The sequence below is a fragment of the Pollicipes pollicipes genome, unplaced genomic scaffold (genome assembly GCF_011947565.3).
Source record: "Pollicipes pollicipes isolate AB1234 unplaced genomic scaffold, Ppol_2.1 Scaffold_2555;HRSCAF=2994_pilon_pilon_pilon, whole genome shotgun sequence".
NCBI lineage: Eukaryota > Metazoa > Arthropoda > Thecostraca > Pollicipedomorpha > Pollicipedidae > Pollicipes > Pollicipes pollicipes.
In genome coordinates, this window is record NW_023596136.1 from 31,897,007 (window position 1) to 31,917,831 (window position 20,825).

The 20,825-nt window shown below is 61.1% G+C and overlaps 1 protein-coding gene across 1 annotated transcript in view; it reads right to left on the bottom strand.

Moving 5' to 3' along the window:
• Positions 1-20,825, bottom strand: part of LOC119100363 (girdin) — a 107,086-nt gene that overhangs the window by 35,533 nt on the left and 50,728 nt on the right. The window contains exons 4-5 of the mRNA XM_037223467.1: positions 12,650-12,733; positions 5,833-5,928 (exon numbers count right to left, since the gene is read on the bottom strand). Coding sequence (XP_037079362.1) covers positions 5,833-5,928; positions 12,650-12,733 — 180 coding nt within the window. The remainder of the gene's footprint in view (positions 1-5,832; positions 5,929-12,649; positions 12,734-20,825) is intronic.

Consider the following 20,825-nt stretch of genomic DNA (forward strand, 5'->3'; position numbering starts at 1 on the left):
AGCTCTCAGCGGACACGTCACGAGTAGGAGGAGCTCTCAGAGGTCACGTCACGAGTAGGAGGAGCTCTCAGCGGACACGTCACGGGTAGGAGGAGCTCTCAGCGGACACGTCACGAGTAGGAGGAGCTCTCAGCGGACACGTCACGAGTAGGAGGAGCTCTCAGCGGACACGTCACGAGTAGGAGGAGCTCTCAGCGGCCACGTCACGGGTAGGAGGAGCTCTCAGCGGACACGTCACGAGTAGGAGGAGCTCTCAGAGGTCACGTCACGGGTAGGGGAAATAGCTTTCGCATGTATGCAGGCCATTTATGTTTGCTGGTGAGGGCACATATATTCATGCAATTTGTCATTAGTGATAGCGGCGTGTGTCGCGATGATGATATAAGCAATGGTGACACAAACAATGGCGGCGTGTGCATGAATAGATGGAGAAGGAGTCGTCGTTCACATCGCAACAATAAGTTGCATTATTGGATAGTTCTTACCATCATAATGCTAGAGACCTACGGAATAATTGGGGCCCAGCAAAGGCGTAATAATCGCTAAATTAGTGTGAGTGTGGGGGATTCGAAGGAAAAACGGTTAAGCCTGCCACTAAAATGCACCGCAAAACAGCTTTCTTCCCAGATTTGGCTCACTTCTTCCTCAAAGTTCGGGGTGGTAGTAAAGGTCGGGGTGTGGGTGACGATAAAGATGGACCCCTGAACCTGATGGACCCGATACAACCCGACTGTCAAAGAACACCTTTAGGGCCTAGGATTAGATTTTCCCACAATTGTTATCTTTAATGGTATTTTTAATATTTTTGACGGTGTTTTGCCTTGGTTTAAAACGCCGAGGGGCCGAAACAAACAATGGCGGTGTGGGAGATTGAAAAGAGATACGTAGGTCTACCCAACCCCATGATGTTCCCTCTAATACGGTCTGTGATGGCTCTCCCAAATCGCCCGTCCTGCATGCGCTGATCGCGCATTTATGCGAAGCGCCTGGTGGCTATCTTCCGGCAGTTGGCATACGGGAGGCAAATAACTGGCGCACAGTGGACGTTCAGCAGACACACGGGGCATGCAAGGGCGGGGCCGGAGACTTCTCGATGAACCACCATCACTCACACCGGGAGCCCATGCAAGATGTAGGCATGACATGGTTATGCATTCTCACTTAGCATTCCATGGCTATTACGAGCTTATCATTTCCAATTCAGCATTCCACGGCTGTTACGAGGTTATCATTTCACCTTCAACATCCTATGAGTGTTCGATGGCGAGCAGTTCCAGAGAAACAGGAGGCGAGCCGATGGCTGGGCCTTCATGGAGCATCCAAGCGCGGAGGAAACAGACCGAAAGCTGATGTGGGGAAACGGCCGGGGCTACCACTTGCCAATCGGAAATGCTAAATATAGTCAGTTTTCTGAATGGTGGTGTGGTTGCCGTGAGATTTGCTATCAATGAAGCTTTTTTCACCTCGGGTAGAGTTGAGGGAGAAGCGGATGCCATTGCATGACGAGGTTGTTAACGGGCCATACGGATAGGACTCAGATCACAACGATCGAGATTTACCAACCGCGCCACATTCAAGGCGCTGGAAACTTGACAAGAAGGGGCGAGTCTCTCACAGCTGATTTAGGAGGAGAAGAAAAGAACGGTTACACTTAGAAACACCTTCGGACGTTCTGCGAAGTTCCAAGGAGAGGCAGAAGTGAAAGGGCATGCCACACCATCCGGAGATGGTTGTCAATACAAGTTCCTACAATTACAAGATTAGACCGCTAGCGGCAGTCGTGCATGCCGCATACCTGTGGCGAGCAGAAACGGTGAGACGGAACACTGATTTGTCACACCGAAGTACGCAACAGCAGCCGACAGGAATACCGATGGGATCGCGTCAGGATATTTCCCGCTCGAAGGGACTATCCGAGCAGCTGAGTCACGTCTCGAACCCCAGCATCTCACTGGGACCGTGCATGGACACTTCTCCTCCACGTGAAGTGTCCATGCACGTGGAGGGGAAGTGTTCATGCACGTGGAGGGGAGGATATGTGACCTCCCCGATAGACTCCGCTGCCCGCGGCCGGTGCTGGGGCCACATCGCCGGCTGCGGACGGCGCGGCGCTCCCAGACCAGACGGCACCGGCCGCCCCCTCTATCCCCTCCTTATAGACCCTGCTGCCCGCGGGCCGGTGCTGGGGCCACATCGCCGGCTGCGGACGGCGCGGCGCTCCCCAGAGAACCGGCCACCGGCCGCTCCCTCTATCTCCTCCCTTATAGACCCCGCTGCCTGCGGCCGGTGCTGGGGCCACATCGACGACTGCGGACGGCGCGGCGCTCCCAGGCTAGACGCCGCCGGCTGCTCCCTCTATCCCCTCCCTTATAGACCCTGCCTGCGGCCGGTGCTGGGGCCACATCGCCGGCTGCGGACGGCGCGGCGCTCCCAGACTAGGCGTCGCCGTCCGGTCCTTTAACCTACTCCCATATAGAGCCCGGTGCCCACGGCGGGTGCGGGGGCACATTGCCGACTGCGGGCGGCGCGGCGTTCTCAGGCTATACCCCGCCGGCCGCTCCCCGATCTGCTCCCCGAATTTGGGCGCGGCCGCTCTGTGCGGCCGCCGCATAGGCAGATCAGCCGGCAGGAGACCGCAGACGCGTCAAATTTGGCCGGTTGGCGACCGGTTGTGCTGCGAGGAGCACGGGCAGCACCTGCCACATGCTTGAACTCATGGGCCGGATGGGCACGGGGGAGGACCACGTTGTACCCAGGTAAGGGAGGGGTGGCATAAACTGGATCAACGTGCATATTTTACTGAAAGGTCTAGCTCCCCGTCTCCGGAAGTGTCTGTTAGTGAGATTGAGGGGAAAGACGTAAGCTGCACTCTGGTGATTTTCAACGTCACAAAAACAAGGACTTTCGGTTGTTCCTATCTACAAGCAACAGGGATATCTAAAGCAATACTTCACAGGCAGCCCGCCTTTTTCACTCTACGTCAGTCGTGCCATTGCACATGGGCCTGAACTCGAGCGGACGCACGTTCAGCGCCTTAAACCCCACTCGGTTATCCCGATGTCTCCGCACCATTACCGCCACAATCTCAGTGATCACGGCTCTGTCTCTCACCGCACGGAGCCGCCTCGGAGAGGACGCTGAGACAGACGCCTGACAGCGGAGGCGGGCCCAGCTGGCGCGGGCCAACTCGGCCCGTCGACCTCAATGAACGTCGAGCTCGACAAGCGTCCTGGCATGTGACCGCAGCCAGACCGGGCCGCGACGACGCCCGGCTCCGTCCCTGCGTCCGCTCACTGATGCTCAGTACACCGGGGTCCAGGCCATCCGCCGAGGGGGAGGGGAGGGGGACGTCATACACGGGCAGGGGGCCAGGACGGAATGGATAAGGTAGCAGGCCTCACGGTTATCGCACCAAAGCTCCTTTTCGATGCTGGTGAGAATGCGGAAGGGGGCTTAAGCTCACTGCTCTGCGGCAATCCTTCCTCCGATTGAGCACGCCCCTGACGTGAGGCCGTGGTCGTGTTGATCCGGGCCCACAGTCTGTTAGTCTGGGCCCGTGATCTATTCAGTCAGCCCAGGCCAGACGACGCGCCAGTGACGGCCACGAAACCAGCATGACATAACCACTCTCCAGCAATGGTCGCGGTGGGCCAGCCCACTGGCCAGCTCAGGGCAGTACTAAGTCACGGAAGCGGGGCACGGAAACGGTCACGGGCTGTCGGCCAGCAGAATAAAAGATGGTGGCGGCCAGTCTCCAGCAGGCGTAGCCCCGCCACGTCACAGCATCGCGGTCACAGCGCGGTCACAGCGCGGGTCACATCGCGGTTTCCGTGACCCTCACGACAGACCAACAACACGCCCGAGACACAGTCAAAGTCACGCTCACGGTCACGGCAGGCGGCAATCCGCGACAGTCCGTGGCAGTCCGTGGCAGTCCGTGAAGTCTGTGACAATCCGTGGCAGTCCGTATCAGTCCGTGAAGTCCGTGGCAGTCCGTGGGCAGTTCGTGCAAGTCCGTGGCAGCCCGTGGCAGAGTCCATGAAGTCCGTGGCAGCCCGTGGAAGTCCGTGAAGTCGGCGGCAGTCCGGGACAGTCCGTGACAGCCCGTGAAGTCCGTGACAGTTCGTAGCAGCACGTGGTAGTCCGTGACAGCCCGTGGCAGCCCGTGAAAGTCCGTGAAATCCGTGGCAGTCCGTGACAGTTCGTGGCAGTCCGTGGCAGTCCGTGGCAGTCCGTGTCAGTCCCAAACGCCCGTCGTGCCAGGATCGGCCAAGCGGCGCCGAATGCGCCGGAAGAGCGGCGGTGTTCCTGTCCGCGGACCCGCGCCGCACCGCGGAGAAGGACGTCCAGATGACGCGCGCACGTCATCGGACAGCAGTGGCCGCCCGGACGGCACGATCGATCGGGACAAATGAAAAGTAAGAAAGTTACAGAAGGATGAAGAGGCAGACATGCAGCTAATAACGCTGTAGTAGTGCTATGCCTATACGTAGCAATTGTGTTTACATGACACAACGTGCACACGACTGCTTATGGGTGCTTTTATCACCAAATGGGCCCAAACTATGGACAACTTTCTTTCCACCGATTAAAAACCCTGTTGTCTATTTGCGGTTCAAAACTAACTCTTATACAATTAACTCAAGCGCAGTGCCTGTTATTTAATAGTGCTCGACAACCGGCAGTGTGACTTTTCAACGGGATGACACGCGTTTCGCTGCAGATGTTCCCGACCTCCACCGCACCTTTCCACCCAGACCGCCTCCCACCCCCCCCCCCCCCCCCCATACCGAGCTAGACCCGTTTTCCCGCGGGTCATGCCCTCGCGGCGACAACTCGCCGTCCCGCCAGCGGCCATTCCCCGTCTCAACGGGGTGACAAGAGCTGTCGCCGGCCGTCTGCCCATCCGCCTGCGGCCGCAGTAATGATCCCAACTACGCAACGCCCGCGGCGGGGACGGGTCAGCTGGGGTCGCGATGCTTGAGGGCACGACTGACGCGGCCGACGGAACAGGCGGCGACTGTGGGGAGCGTGGGAAAGCCGCAGGAGGGGGTCGCCGGCGGTGATGACGGGGAGGAGAACGTGGCCGGCGACGTTAGCTGCGGGCTGCTGCGTTCACGCACACAGTAAGCGATGCAAGGTGCACCAATTCTCTGCACGTGATGATGATAAATTGCAGCATCTGCCCGCATATGCCGCACCATTTGCTAGTCATTCTGGACGGCTTTTCGCCACAATAAACAAGCTAGGAGCGGAGCACTCTGGAGTTTGTTAATTAGTGTTGCGGCACACCAGTCCAGCTTTGAACTTCGCTGGATGGTCCCCAAGTTGGTGGGACGGGAGCGGGGTTTGCATAATATGGTTAGCCAACGCCGGAAAGTTGGGCCTGATGAGGGACATTAATGGCGTCCGCGAGACCTCGGGATGGACGACTGCCGGAGTTACGGGCCCATGACCTCATTCACGACATGACAAGCGGAGGTCGGCCGGTCTCTCGACTGCGGCGACTCTGCAGCCCCCATCCCACTCTACACTACTTTCACAGTGTTTTTCGGTGACTAATACTCTTGTATTCTCACTTGCGGCCACTGTTCGGCTCTCCCATTACTTCATCATACATGACGCGGCCTCATGTTTTCTGGCCACGGCGCCCGCCTTACGGCCGTCTCCCATACAAACCTTCTCACCCCGTCTCCCACTTCACCTTCCCGCTCCGTCTCCCACACACCACCTTCTCACGCCCGCTCGCAGGTGACTTCTCACGGCTCTCACCGCGCCGGCCGCCGGTGCTCACCATGCTGAGGTCGTCACGCTCCTTCACCAGTCGCGCACGTGGCGCACCAGCAGCTGAAGGTGCGGGTCGTCCCCACTGGACGCCTGCTGATCGCCCCACTCCTGCGTCCACACCGTCTCCGGGTTGTCCGTCACCTGGCGATAGGGTGGGGGGGTGACGTCAGAGACGACGACGAGGCGACGAGACCGGGTGCGGTGACGCGATGCCACGTGGCCTCGGATGTACATGGGGTCACGTGGTCTGATGGCGTCACCTGCCACGATGGCCTCACACAACCCGGTGAAGTCACACGATGCATTGATCTCGCGCGTCAGGGAGACAGCGGCACGTATTCAAAATTGGTCCTCGGGGAATGTCAGTTTTCTGCAAACTTCCGCGAATTTGGAACGCATTCCCGCGAAATCCCCCCAGCATCTGGTGTACAACTCTGGGTTCAGAGGGAGGGATATGCCCCCGTGCCCTCCCCCTTGACTTCGTCCTGCGATGGCGTCGCGTGACCCGGGCCTAGCAACAATCAAATAACCTGGTGATGAAGCCATGGAGGACACGACCCAGTGACATCACACACCCGACGAACGTCACGCGGACTAGTAACGTCCGCGGGACGCAGGCCCGCTCGTCCTCACAGTCCCAGCCGCCCGACGCGGGCGGGGCTCGGGAGAGAGGGCGCGGTCCACACACATGGGAGCACTTCCCGCGTCACGATCGCCGCACAGCCCCCCCCCCCCCCCCCCCGCCGCGGAGCAGCGACAGCACGCGCCCCCAGCTCCAAGCGCGCGGGACGGCCGTGAGAAGCTCGCATCCCGGCGCGCCGAGTACCGTCTCGAGGCTAGCGGAGGGCGGGGCGTGCCGGGCCCGCCGCTAGCCGGTGGGGGAGGGAGGGGGAGGGGATGGGGCTTGTGGTCATTCTGCGGAAGGCTCGGCGCTGGGTGGACCTCGCGGGCAGACGGAATCATGGCGGGATACAGCCGCATGCGGGGAAGGACGCAAGCTGGCGAGAACTCATTGCGTCGGCCAACGCTGGGCGGCGAGTCCGACGGGTGCAGAGAGCGTGAGGCGGTGGTCCCACAGGCGCAGCACTGAGGACGGTCTGATGCGCGGTCAGACAAGGTCATCGCCCTCGCCCGGAACTTGCTCGCGGAAAACCACCGGCCGGATTCAGTTAAGGTACACCGGCCGCGCCGAGCTCACCCGCCACGACGGGCTAAGAGTAAAGGGGTAACCAGCGGCCAGACGACGCACACGGATGGCTGTCCTCCATCGGCCATTCACGATCAACTAAGGACCGCTTTTAGGATGCACTGGCTCCAAGGCTGGGCACGGCGCCGCGTCGACGTAAACTGCGGGCGCCAGATCGACCTGGCCGGAGCTGCGCCGCCTTTGCCGTCATTGGTTTCAGCAGGTGACCAGGGCGAGCGTTCCCACGGCAGGCGAGAGATGGCGTACGCCGCAGCGCAGCCGGCATGAAACGAGATGTATTTCGCGGGAGGTCCCATGCGGCGCACTCCAAGAGGATTGAACTGCGGGCCACAGCCCCGACACTCTGGTCCATTCATTTCGCGGTTCCGCCTCTCAGGCAATGCTAAGAGGTAGTAAAAGCGGCTGCTTTAAAGAGCGCATTGTGTCTGGACGTTACAATGCGGTTCCGTGAATAACCCATGAAACCGAAGCTTCCAGCCGCTTTAAAGGGTTCACCTTTACTCTGATCAGCCTGGTCATCAGTGAGTTTTTATGAGGGCGGAGCGCTGGATTGAGGCGGACATTTTATAGGTGCCTTTAAGAAGGCAGACACGTTTGCACAGACCGGAACATATTTCTCATTTCAAGGTGTAGGCAATTAGACTCTTATATCCGCAAGCCCTTGCAGGCCGTCCATGAAGACAGATGGTGCATGTACCAAAGGTCTCTCGTGGCTTAGGACCCAGCGGCCAGCTGCTGAGTGAATTACGGCCTGGGAACGTTAACTCAGCCCAACGGCTGGGGGTGAGTCACACAAATATTATATCGGATCAGGCATCAAGCTTCGAGGCGCTGAAATCGGTCAACGTTGCTCTACAATCGGGTGTAATTGAAGAAGTACCTGAATAATGAGACACAACTGGTATCGTAATAATGAATAATGCATGACGGATGTAGCCTTATTCGGCGTTCTGAAGCTCATTATCAAACCTGCAGCAGCGTGGGGTAAAATCTCTCTTTTGAGGCTTCCAGTAATATCACTATGCTCCCTCTTCGTCCCGCTCCTAAGCAACAACCTTTTTCCACTGGTTTGTCGCGCTGACCATAACGGTACCACCCACGCCTGCTGCCTCGTGCCTGCTCCCTCTCAGAGCTCGGCGACGCTCTCCACAACACCTCGGCGGACCAAATCTTCCGTCGACGGCGCTCACGCACCTAACACTCGGAGGAAAAACAAACGGCCGCTCTCGCGTGCCGCGGCCATCACGCCCGGACGAGCAGATCGAGGCTAAGCAACACCGCGGAGCTAATCCCCTGACGTGGTGTGTCGGCTTCGGGCGATATGAGACGCCGACACTTGCATCACGTCGCCTGCAGCGCGGACGGACGACACCGAGCGGGTCCTCTCCACAGGCGTGCCGTCAGCGCCGGGGGGGGGCCGGCAGCCACGTCCTCTATCGTCATCTCGCTCCACCGAAGCGACGTTTCAGCCCACGCTAAACGCCTCTTCCATCGTTTCCTGGCAGCATCTCCTCGCCATGCCCGCCAGCGCCGCCACCGGGGACTGTCTGAACCGTTCGGGCAGCCTCTGCGCTCCATTAGCTGACGCCCGGACGGCTGGCTGGGCTGCCGTCCGTCGGCCAGCCTGCTCTCACGCCGGAACTACAAGCGGTCGTCACGCAAAGCACGCGTGCGCACGCGCGCCGGCACACGGCCCGTCATTTTCACACCCATCTCATTACAGCCGGCCCGCTTGTCAACAACGCTTGCCAGCTGGCCACGGGCGCCGCCAGCTGAGGGGTTAGGGGAGGCCACGGGAACAGAGTGGCTGATGGGTGGGTGGGGGGGGGGGGGGGGGGCGTTTGCAATGGTCTACTGACCAAGGCTGAGGACTAAAATTAAGCCAAGCTCGATGGCAGGGCGGTGGTGTATGGCCCCGAAGGCGACATCAAGGACATGTTCCACCTCGCCCATTTCTATTTTCTTCCTACATCCTGGCAACCGGCACCTCGAAGCAGCCGGTCGATTCGCTAAAAAGTGACGCGGGGGACACCAGGAAGTGATCTGGTGGCTGCACCAGGCAGCGCTACAAACCGGCGTCGCGGCCTCGTCTGAGCCACGTGTCTGCACAACGGATCAGCCGAGAGTCTGGCGACGCAGGCCGGCCCGGCACTGCCACCTCCAGAGCACCCTCTCCGGCGACGCAGGCCCGGCGGCAACAAACCACCCTAAGAGCACCCTCTCCGGCGACGCAGGCGGGCCAGCACCGCTACCACTCCAGAGCACCCTCTCCGGCGACTGCAGGCCGGCCGGCACCGCCACTCTCAGAGCAACCCTCTCCGGGCGACGCAGGCCCGGCGGCAACACCACCCCAAGAGCACCCTCTCTGGCAGCGCAGGACGGCCGGTACCGCCACCCCCAAAGCACCCTCTCCGGCAACGCAGGCCGGCCGGCAACACCACCCCCAGAGCACCGTCTCCGGCCGGGAGGCGAGCTCAGCCGGTCGATGCCGACCAGCTCCGCCGCCCGTTGACGCGACTCGGGGGAGCGGCGTTCATAAGGCGGGCGGCCGACCGCGGCGAGTTCATGTCGCTCGATGCGTGTCGCCACACAGAGCGGCGAGCGGACGGCGGCCAGGACACCCGCCGGCGGCGTCCTCGGTCAATACGGCAGCCCCCACCAGCGCGCTGGCTCGGCCGTCGCCAGGCGCGGCAGGTGCTCCCTCGGCCGCAGTTTCGACGGTGGGGCCGGCCGAGATTGGTCTCGATTTCGGCTGGGAGGCCGCCAGCCGGCGGCGCGATATTGCTTCATAGCGGGCCGGACGTGCACTCGTCGGCCGCAGCTGCCGGCTCTCGACTGACGTCTGCTCGCTCCGGCGCCGGCTGCCGGCGGCGACGCGGCCGACGCTGACGACGGCACGCCGGCGATCGTCGGAGGCGACGGGGGAGGCGCCGCTCGCTCGTGCGATGCGAGATTGAGTTTTGCCTCGGGCGGCGTGCGAGTGATATCTTTTGGAACGTCAGCCATGGCGGCTCAGGGTGGCGGCTGTTTGGGAATATTCTAAGAATATACAATCCACATTGCCTGTCTGCATGGCTGGTATGCCTCGTTATTGGCCTGTCTGCAGGCATTACAATAACGGTTTAATCACTCTGGCAACAGGCATCACCACAGGCAATCAATCATTTACCCAAATACCTCACCCAGTCTGTAACCCACAAAACACGTATGTAGGGGGCGGAGTTACAGTTAATCGATAGCTCTCTCAGATGCTGCAAGTGCACCATACGTGACCTGTAACCAACAGTTTGTTATCTCGAACTGCTCCCGACACATACACATATACGCCCTCAACCGAGCAATTGTAACCTCCACCCCGCTCACAGTCGGGAGACAAATAGTCTCATCCCGCGATGGTGTAGCCCAGCCTGACCGTCTGCCCCGGCGCGCCGCCGCTCGTGTCAACGCGCGGGGAGGGCCGCTCGTCGGCGCCTCCCCGCTCCTCGCCCACGCTCACCGTTTGCACAGGCGCTCGGTTCCGCCGGCGTCGGCGCTCCACGGCGGCTGCATTGCCGGGCCGATGGCGGCCGGCGCGACGGTGACGCCGACCAGTCGACTCGAGACGGACGTAAACGCGTCTTATTGCCGGCACCAGCCGGCCGCGCGAGATCGAGATGGAGATTGCGATAATGCTGGCGGGGAAAACAGACGGCCACAGGGATGAGGGAAGAGACCGGAAATGATTGGGAGGTGGTGCGAGCCGTGCCGTCGGGAGACGGGAAGTACAATGAATGAGATGGAGAGAACCACGCGAGCTGACAACAGAGTAATGAAGACAAATTTCGACGGAGAATAATGCACACAAATGAAGACCTATCTGGACAAATGCAGGTGCAGAGTTCCGGGGAAGGGAGGCCACGGCGAGTGGGATACCCGGAAACCTTGCATGCTGTGTCGGTCAGGAGCCCGGGGGATGTGGTTCATGGTTCACTTACGGCCTGAGAAAGCACGACATTTATGCCATAGGGCACTTAGGAAGAGCCGGCTTTACAGTGCAACTCGCCCTATCCACTGCTTAGAATAGAAAGGCCCTGCGCCCGAGAGGAAGAGAGCTTAGGAGGGAGAGAGGGAGGAAGGACAGGGTCTCGCTTAACGAGACGCAATCTGGCCGAATGACCCCCAGCCTCGCACGCCGGTCAGAACGGCTCACTGAGCACGCCATGGCCGCTTATGAGTCGCCTCCGGGCCGTCGGCACGGCGGCGGACATGCCCTGCGGTGAGAACGGCCGCCGTGGCGCCGGACGGTCCGGTGCTGGGACGCGCGGCACGCCAGCCCCGACGGCCGAGACAAACGCGTGTAATCCGTCGACGCGGTGGTGCGCGGCCTCGCCCCCGGCGCACAAACAGTGCCCGGCGGCGGCGGCCAACCCGACCGCGCTCCAGCCGGCTGGACCAGACGGCTCGCTCGGGCTGGCTTCTCGGAGCACTGCGAGGACTCAGGGGTGGTCCCGTTGCTGGGGAGAGCTGGGACCTTGACGCTCGGCCCCAGGTGGAAGATTCAGACACGGGCTTAGCCCTGTCAGTCCTGGGTAAGCCCCGGGACAATCACGTACATGCCATGGCGGGAGGCTGGACGGGATTGACGTCCCGGTCTGCCCCGAGGCCGGCCACCAGACCCTGGACGTCGCCGGGGCCCGCCCAGACCTGTCGCACCGTTCGCCGTGGGCCAGATCACAGGTGCGCTCATTACGAGCAGCACGGCGCACAAAGGCCGGCCCAAGTCACAGCCCGCGGCGGCGCGCTTCGCCGCGCTCCGAAGCCTCGCAGCGGATCGCGACTGGACCGGCCGACCCACTGTCTCACCGCCCCGAGGACCCCTGCAACTGGACCGGCCGACCCCCGCGACTGGACCGGCCGACCCGCCGTCTCACAGCCCCGAGGAGCCCTGCGACCGCCCGCTGGGCCGGTGGTCCGCTATGCCGCGGCCTTGACCCACACCGCGCTCCGCCCCCCCCCCCCCCCACGGCGACGGTATCGCCGCGGCTGCGCCAGAAATGAAGCAATCTCGACAATCCGGTGTCGGCCGGCGGCACCGGGTGGCCCATGCGGCGTATTAAGTGCGCTACTTCAGAGACATTTGGCAGCGCCGGCAGCCGCAGGAACACGCGGAGAACAATATTTATCCAGTGGAAAATGGCCTAGGCTGTAGCACTGTTTTGTCGTGGAAACGAAAAAGAGGCAGACTGGTCGGTGTAACGACTCTGTTGTTACGACAAAAGCACGGAAACAAGTGGTCAACACCCTTGTGTTTTAAGGAAAATGTTGCATCCTTGTAAGCATTCTGCTCCGAGGTTTCCGAGCAGACCAAGGTTTTGTTTTAAGAATTACGTGACTGCAATGTCGAAAAGTCGTTCACATTAATATCTCCTAATCTGATCTTAGCGCACCGCAGTGTACACCAGCAACACGCGGAAATAGACCATAATATGCTCGTTAGCATATCCAATCCGGCTAACAACTCTAAAACCACCCTGAGCAATGAAGTATGATGCTAATACAGACCTCCAGCATGGTCACCGGGCGTGAGTCGAGCATGAATCGAGTCTGACCTGATCCGCCCGTGCTCAGGCGATCCCACGGGCCCGTGACCCCTGACACCGGGCTGCCCCCACCGACCTGCTGGATGCACTCGACGATAGCGTGCTGCGTCTGGTAGTCCATCAGTTTGATGTTGTCCACCACCTTCTGTTTGCAGCTGCACTGGACGGCGCAGCCGAGCACCAACAGGAGGAGGCGGCGGAGCTCGTCCGGCGCCGCCTCGGCCTCCGAGCCGAGCCGCACCACGTCCGGCAGCCGCGTCACCACCGTCTGACCCAGCACCACCTGAGGACAGATCAGAGGTGTCAGAAGATGGTCACCACCGTCTGACCCAGCACCACTTGAGGACAGACCGGATGTGTCAGAGGAGGGTCACCGCCGTCTGACCCAGCACCACCTGGGGCGGTGGAACGGGGGGTCGAGGGCAGGAGGCGTCACCAGCATTTGACCTAGCACGCTCCGGGACACGGACGGGGTCTCCGGACAGCGTCACCGCTGCCTAACATTTGGCACGTCCTGGAGGTTAGCGGACGGTGCCGTCAGGAGAGAGGGGCCGCGGACGGTGCCGTCAGGAGAGAGGGGCCGAGGGCGGTGCCGTCAGGAGAGAGACGCACCGCGCTTCGCTGCACACCCTGGAACGCGACACCAGAGTGATCATCCATGTGCGGCCATTCCTTTCCCTGATTGACTGGAAAGGGGGGGGGGGGCTGCTATTGGGACGCAGTGGACGTCAACAGCCACCCCACCTGCTGTGGGCCACAGGCAAACAGGCGCTCAGTATCAGTCGCGCCGCAGCAGATCAAAGAGCATGGGTCGTGTGGCGGTGGGTCGGCCGGACACCTTCCACAGATGCGGATCGATGTCGGCTCGGAACAGCGGGCAGGCGTGTCGCGCCAGGTTACCCGGCGGGAAGGCGTGGCCTTTTCCGCGGCAGACGTGCTATTAAGTGGGCATTCCCGAGGCCGGCGTGATAGATGTGCTGGTACATGCTGTCCGCCACGCAGCACACGCTACATCGGTGTCTGCAGACACTGATAGAGCGCTGGCTGGAAGGGTTTCTGCGCTTTTGGTGCTTTTGCTGCAAACGACGCAATTTCGGCTGACTGATGTCCGCATCATGGACCCCAGACGCTGTCAAATGACAATGCATGCTGCAACGCTTGTTAATCAATGCATGCAATCCGAACCTCGAAGATGAATTAATGATAGCTCATTTTCGGCCGTGGTGCCGAGCAGAGCTTCTTCAGATGTGAAATTTACATCGCTGATCAATCCCAGGCCAGCACGTAATGACTTGGCCGGACGTTTTAGACAGCTGGACCAATTGGGTGCTCCACGGTATATTTCACAGAAAACCGATCAATGCTTGGCAATGCAGTGCCACTCAAAGGTCGCGTCCTGACACATAGCTTTGCAAGAACATCATGCGTGGGTTGATGTAGCTTTGTGTCTGCTTGAGCGCTGAACGATTATAAAATAAGCGCATTCGCCTACACCGAAAGCGCAGCGATGAACTTGAGTGGGTCCCCACTGACATACCTCGTTTGGTTGAAAACTTATCTTTGGTCTCAAGTCGTTCGCTTATGTGCGCATTGAACCCACGCAATCAACACAACTGGTGTGAACTGATTTTACCGGCTCGACTTCCGAGGTATCCTGACCGCTGGACTCCAAAAGTATTCCCCAATTCGTCAGCATCACAGATCACGGGGTTTCGTCGCTTAAATAACTGCTGGCGAATCCTTACCAACTCTTCCATTTGGTTGGTGGGGAGTGCGGTCTCATGCACAATAATTTCACCATCGTTCTAAGCTAAAAGACATTGCTTCGTATGACATGTAGACGACATACTCAAGGAGGATAATAACATCGCTAGATAAGAGAGATAGCGAGAGCACAGGGATAACTTGTAGAACGTATTCAAAGAACGCATTGCCGTGCACAGGAGAAAACTTGCTTGGCATTTACAGGTCGTGTGTCAGGAATTTACTTCGTTGCATACCCTTCGTTCCTTTCACCCACCACAGTGACAACTTACATGCTGTCAACTGTGTTCCCGGAAAATGGTTACATGCTCAGAGCTGGTTTCCTTTTCCAACACGCTCCATAGCAACGGGGCGGAAATCAAAGTTAATCTAGTTGACTTAAGCGCCCCAGGCCTGCACAATGAATTTGATAACATGTCAACGAATGTGATACTGAAACGCCATGCAAATGCCGCCGGCTTCACACCGAACCGTCTCTCAACAGATGCAGCATTGGATCACACGTGGCCATACGCAGAACCAAATGGTCTCTGGATCCAACATGAGCCAAGATAAACGCATGGCTTCAGCGCCAATCACAAACGATCGTCGCACACCATGACCGCATCACAGCAATCAGGCCACCGCAGATCGATAGCACACTTTCTGCTCGGTGGACGTACTTACGTCGTGCCTCAAAAGCACATCCGAACAAATTGTCCGTCCTTCAGGGACCGCGCCGGGGTGGCGATCAACAATAATCCATTCCCAGGCCGCAATTAGACGGGGCAGGCCGAGCCGGCCAGTCATTATTCCCATTTAAGACGTAATCAAATCCCGCCGGTCGTCCGGCGGCGCAGGACGCGGCGTGGGACCCGGCGGGCGCGGCCGCAGACCGCTACCCATTACCCGGCGAGCAGATCACGGACACCGCGCCGCCGCCGCGGACAGCGCCGTCGCGCGGCACCGGCGGTCTCGTCGACACGGGCCGCCGGCGTCGGTGCCGGCGAGCGCGCGCCCCGTGCCGTCGGCGGAGCGTGCCGCCGCCCACGGCGCCTAATCGGACGACCGTTGGCTGGGCGGCGGCCCGATATGCAGCTCCCCGACCGGAAACGGATCCGTCATCCGACGGTGGCGGCCGGCGCTGAGAGCGCTGCCGCCGAGAGGCGCGGCGGTTTGCTGGGCGCCGGACGCCGGGCGCGCCGGGGCGGCCGCCACGCAGGCGCGGCAGCCCTAGTCCGCGCTCGCTGACGTGGTGCGCGGCCCGCCGGCAGGTCCCGCCGGTCTGGGCCACCGTTGGCTCGACTTCAGCTGCGGGTGCGGCGGTGGGACCCGAGGGACGATTGGCAGACAATCCGTCCGCTGACGGTGCGCTCCCACGGTCTGGCCGTGGCCAGGCATTACCCGGCGCCTGTTTCGGCCATTTCTACGAAAAACAGGGGCCCCGATCGAGGCCGTTGCCGCAGTAGAGTCTGTCGCGATAACACAAGACGAATGGTGGAAAATCGCGACTTAGCGACGCTGGAGAATTGGCCAACTCGGACGGCGAGCAGCGGCAGCACGTGACAACGGACCGGCCCGTGTCGTAACGTCACACCCAGACGCCAGACGTAACGTCACACCCAGACGCCCGCCGACAATCCGTTCAGCACTGACGCCGGCGTTTTTAAGGGCTGTTTTCGGTCAAGCGTGCATCGCCGGTCGTCTAACGCTCCTGCGGATTGTGACAGTCTATTGTCGCAGTGGGTTGCATTGTTTTGCTGCGCGTTCGTTGCGTCATACGGAAACGGGCCGGTGGTAGCGGGGCACGCAGACCTGGCGGGGGAACGTCCATCCCATACCCGGATATCCATCAATCTTCCTCACGGCCTCCGTGGGGTTCACCTCAGTGCAGCACCAGATCCAGTCAAAACGGCAGACGACCTGTCCTGGCGGTCACTTGACGTCCTCAGCGTGGCCTCAGCCAATCATCAGCGGCCGCCTCCCAGCTCCGCCCGAGCGGCGCTCGACAGCTGGGAACCTCGGCAGCCATCGCCGCCAGCACCGCCCGCCGGTGGACAGTGCGTGCGGGGGACGGGTTGAGTGCGTGTCAGCCGGCCGTAGTCTGCGGCCGTCCCGGCGCGCGTGACGCACGCAGACCAGTAATGCGGCCAATCCGGCGCACGCGGCCACCCAGGGCGACCGGTGACCTCTGTTTCTGGCGAGTGGCGGCGGCCCGGCCGACCGCCGTCCATCAACAGCGCACCTGGTCCTCGCAGACTCGCCGGTAAACAGCGTCCGACCAGCCGGCGCCCGGGGGATGCCATGTTGACGGCGGATCGCCCCGTGTGGTACGCCGAGCGAGGCAGCACGCGGGCCCGAGGACCCGCGCGTCCGCGCTAAGTGCCCGGCTTTTTGCCCGTGCTGGAAACGCTAGCACATTGACATAAGCTACGAGCCCGCGGTAACGATGTGTGAATGGCGCCACTATATCACTCGCATTGGCCGAGCGGCAAATGGCGGTGCGCTGGGGGCGCCGCGGTTCAACAAAACAAGGTGACTTATTGGCGCCCATACCACACCACGCAGCACGGCTTCGCGAGGCGCATGCGCTGCACCGGGCCCGGCAGTACCAGGCAGGACATTTCCAACGCATTATCTGGCAACGTCCGCTGCTTTCCGAGCTCGCAGCCGGCCGGAACGGCCGCCAGGTCACCCTGGTGACGTCAGAGGCTCGCCGTGCCGAGCTGCGTGCTGGCGGCGCAGCGCGTGCCGCGTCCGCCGCGTCAGCCAATGGAAGGACGTGAATCAGCAGCAGGGTATGAACAGGAGCGCAAAAATCGGCAGGGTCGGCTGGACAAAACAGCGACGGCCGTGTGAAAAGCGACCGCTGCATGCGCTCTGTGCCGCCAGGCGGCGGGAGGAAGTGGTTTGGCAAAGTGGACAGCGGGAGGGGAGGGAGGAGGGGAGGCGGGCAGCAGCGTGACCGGTGAGTCACCCCCAAATGTATCGCCCGGTCGACGGTGGAGGGGGAGTCAAGGACGCGCGCGCGCCGGTCCGCCCCCCACGAGCCGCCGTCTTCCTCCATCCCGCCCTCTGCCCGCCTCCCAGCCTCTCTCTCAGGTCACGGCTCTCCCCTCTCTCGTGACGGCTTATTCAAACGGAATCGGACGGCCGAGGCGGGATGATTCACTAAGAAAACACGGCACCGTCTGTGGACGCGTCTGGCCGCCCTCTGATCGTGTCGAGTGGGTCGTCACGACTACCCCCAGCCCCGTGACCCACGGTCGCCAGGACAGCGACGTGACCCACTGACCCGTGGCGCGGAGACGCGTCGCCGTCTCATCCTTCGGTCGGTCACACCAATTGGTGGAGGGCCATCGAGGAGCGGCCACCGCAGCCAGGAGATCGAAAAACTACGGCTTTAGTAATTCACGCATTCGGATTGAGAGCGGGACAGAGCAGCTACGCGCTTTGAAACAATTTTGACTCGCGACAGCTGAATCTTTTTCACAAGTCGGGCTATAATGACACTAGGCTGCAGTGACACTATAATGACACTAGGTGACACCTAGTGACACTAAAATGACACTAGGCTGGTGAAACGACACCACCTGAGATCTGCGGGCAGCACCTGTGCGGCTTCCCGACGGTGCGATCCCATGACCGCAGGCTGGCGAGAAGCTCTGGACATTCCCCACGACCCCGGCGGCCCGTCGGAATAGATCTGCTCCCCGGTACCACACCGCAGCACTCTTTGTAATCAACCGCAATGCAATCTGTCGCAATCGCTCGCAGTGCGGGACAGGTCACCCAGTCGTGCCCGAGATCGCGTCTCCGGAGGGGTCTAACGCAGCGCGTGTGAGTGGAGCGAGCTCTGGTTATGTCGTCTCGCGTCTACGGCCATGGGCGGGGCTCTCTGAGCTCATCTCTTCAGCGCAATTCGGTTGAAATCAAAGGCCATGGCTGGTCCCGAACGAGTGGTGCTCCTCTCTTCTCCAGATTGGTTGCGATGATTGTCGTGTAGATCGTTTCGCTGCAAGCACTGGAGCCGCCCTCGATTTCGGTGAGCCGATTCAGTGAATCATTCACGCAATCAAGTGGAGGACGTTATCTGCTGCAGCCCAGCTTCAGCCGCAACATGCACTCTTCTTCCTGAGCTGCACCGACAACATTCCCACGTGTTTTCCGTTTCAACATCACACTTCATCACAGGTTCCCTGTGCGAAATTAGCCTAGTGCTAAGCCGCCTGTCATCAAAATCCACTAACCCCCGAATCGTCAATAAACTTCAATCCACATGCGGCGTTCTCTTCGTTAATAAAACGTGTCAGCTAGTCATAGCCGTCGACGGTGTAAAAACTCATTTCAAACTGAGCAAATACACCGTGAAGTTGAGCGAATGCTTGCTCAGAGCGAGCCCATTTTTTTCGGCTGCAGCAGACCGTCCAACCCGCGGACCAGTCACGAAGCCCATCGGACACACGCCTGAACATTTCCGGTCTGCTCTGGTCTGAGGGCGGTCAGGTGCTCACCAAACCGACAACGCGCGTGCCTTGTCATTTCAGCAAGGTTATGTCGTCAAGGTCAAACTTAACGACGAGTCAGTCACAACTGCCACGGACTTTTCCATAATCACATCATGACAGCGCTGCGACTCCAAGCACCGCAAATTCGATGCTTTGTCCCACAACACATCCTGCACAAATCAAGCCCCGCGCCAAGACAACAGCAATGATCATCCTTTTGATAACGACGTCCCGTGGCTTCCCGTGGCTCCACCTGTCGCCGTCCCCAGGGGCGTCCGGACGCGCCGGCGGTGACTCAGCGCGTGAGGCCGGCGCCCCCGCCCGGCGCCCGGCGCCCGGCGCCCCGGGGCCGCTTTATGTCCCCCTTGCGGCCGGTGGACCTCATTAAGCCAACACTTGGCCAGGCCGTTTCCCACGGCGGCGCCGGCGGCCGCGGCAGGTGCGGACCGGGGCCTGGGAAGGGTTCCGTCTCGGCGGCACCCCGCGGCCGCCGCCGAAAGTCGACCCGCCAGCCGACCGCTGCGCTTTCTTCCCAGCGACGGTGGGAAGAAAGCCTGCGTGGCCGCCCACGCGGCGGGAGCCTTGCAGCGGCGCCCGACTGCATAGCCCCGGCAACGCAGCTTGGTCCGAGCCGCAGGGGGCCGGCCGGATCGCTACGGGCTCGATCGCGGCGGATCTGATCCGATTTGGGCGCCCGCCGATCCGATGGCCGCGTCCGATCCGGCGTCGTGCGGCGGCCGCGCGCCGCTCGTGAAGCGGCGAGCGTGAACGTGCAGAAAATCGCCCGCCGCGATCCGTCATCTGCCGAGCGAACAGACGGACCGGACCGGGCCAGGCTGAATCGAGCTGGGCTGGAGGTAAGAGAGAGAGAAAGGAGCCGCGGACGATGGCTGAGCAAAGCCGCGCAACAGGCGTAGTCGCGCGGGAGCAGACGCAGACGGCGTTTTGACAGTGCGGGGCGCCACGACAGCGCAGGAAAGAGACTCAGATGGAACTACGGTAAACTACAGGGAGAGGTAAGGAGGATAAGGAAGACTGTAGGAATCCGGCAGGATACCACCATTAGTAAATTTCACCGAATCCACCAGTCGGTTCAGTTCCCCAAGGATTCTTGCAGGGGCATCCGTGGCGACGGGTTGGGGGAGGGTGAGGAGGGGGGGGGGGGGGCGACTTGAGACCAGGAGCGGAGTCGATCGCGTGCGCCGACCACTCGGGCAGTCAGAAGCCGATCAATCGAACCGAGGTCCGATCGACCTGACCTGTCGCGGCCGAGGACGCGACGACGGGCGCCCGCGGCCGCCGCGGTCCGATCGGCGCCGGCCACGCGAGCGACCGGCCCCGCCAGGTCAGCAGCCGCCGGGCGGGACATCGTCGCCCACGCCGGCCGGCGCCGGCCGGCTGCAGCGGTGCAGGCGAGATATAGGGCGACCGGGTGCAGCAAGATGCCGGGGTCGACCGAACGGTCCGGGGACCGGCACGACGGTCAGGTGCGCCGCGGACAGCCGACCGGGCGCGTCGCCGGCCCGGCGACAGATGCCATCAGCGATGCACCTCAGAACTGGATCGGGAGGTCGCGTGGGCGGGCCGCGGGGTTCGGGGCCGCCGCGTAACCGGGCCACGCGCCGCGCCGCGCGCAGCGTACATTGGCGGGTCACGTGCTCATCAGCGCATGCAAATGGGAGGCCCGGTCCAGATGAGCCCTAATGATGGCGGACATGTTGGGGCAAAGGCCCTGTCATATGCGTTACAATGGCTGTCCCGGTGGGCCTCGGCTGCGCAGCGGCGGGAAGGGTTAGGGGTCACGTTCAGTTCATTACGCGCGTGTGTGCAGTGTAATTCGAGGACAACACGACGACCAACGTGAGATGGATGACTTTTCACAATTTCTGAATGGCTCATGAAATTGGTGCGGATAAATTGGAGAGAATAGTTTTCCGACATGTTACATTATTTTCTGATGGGTATGGTAAATACACCCTAAAATAAAGATCAAGAATGGCG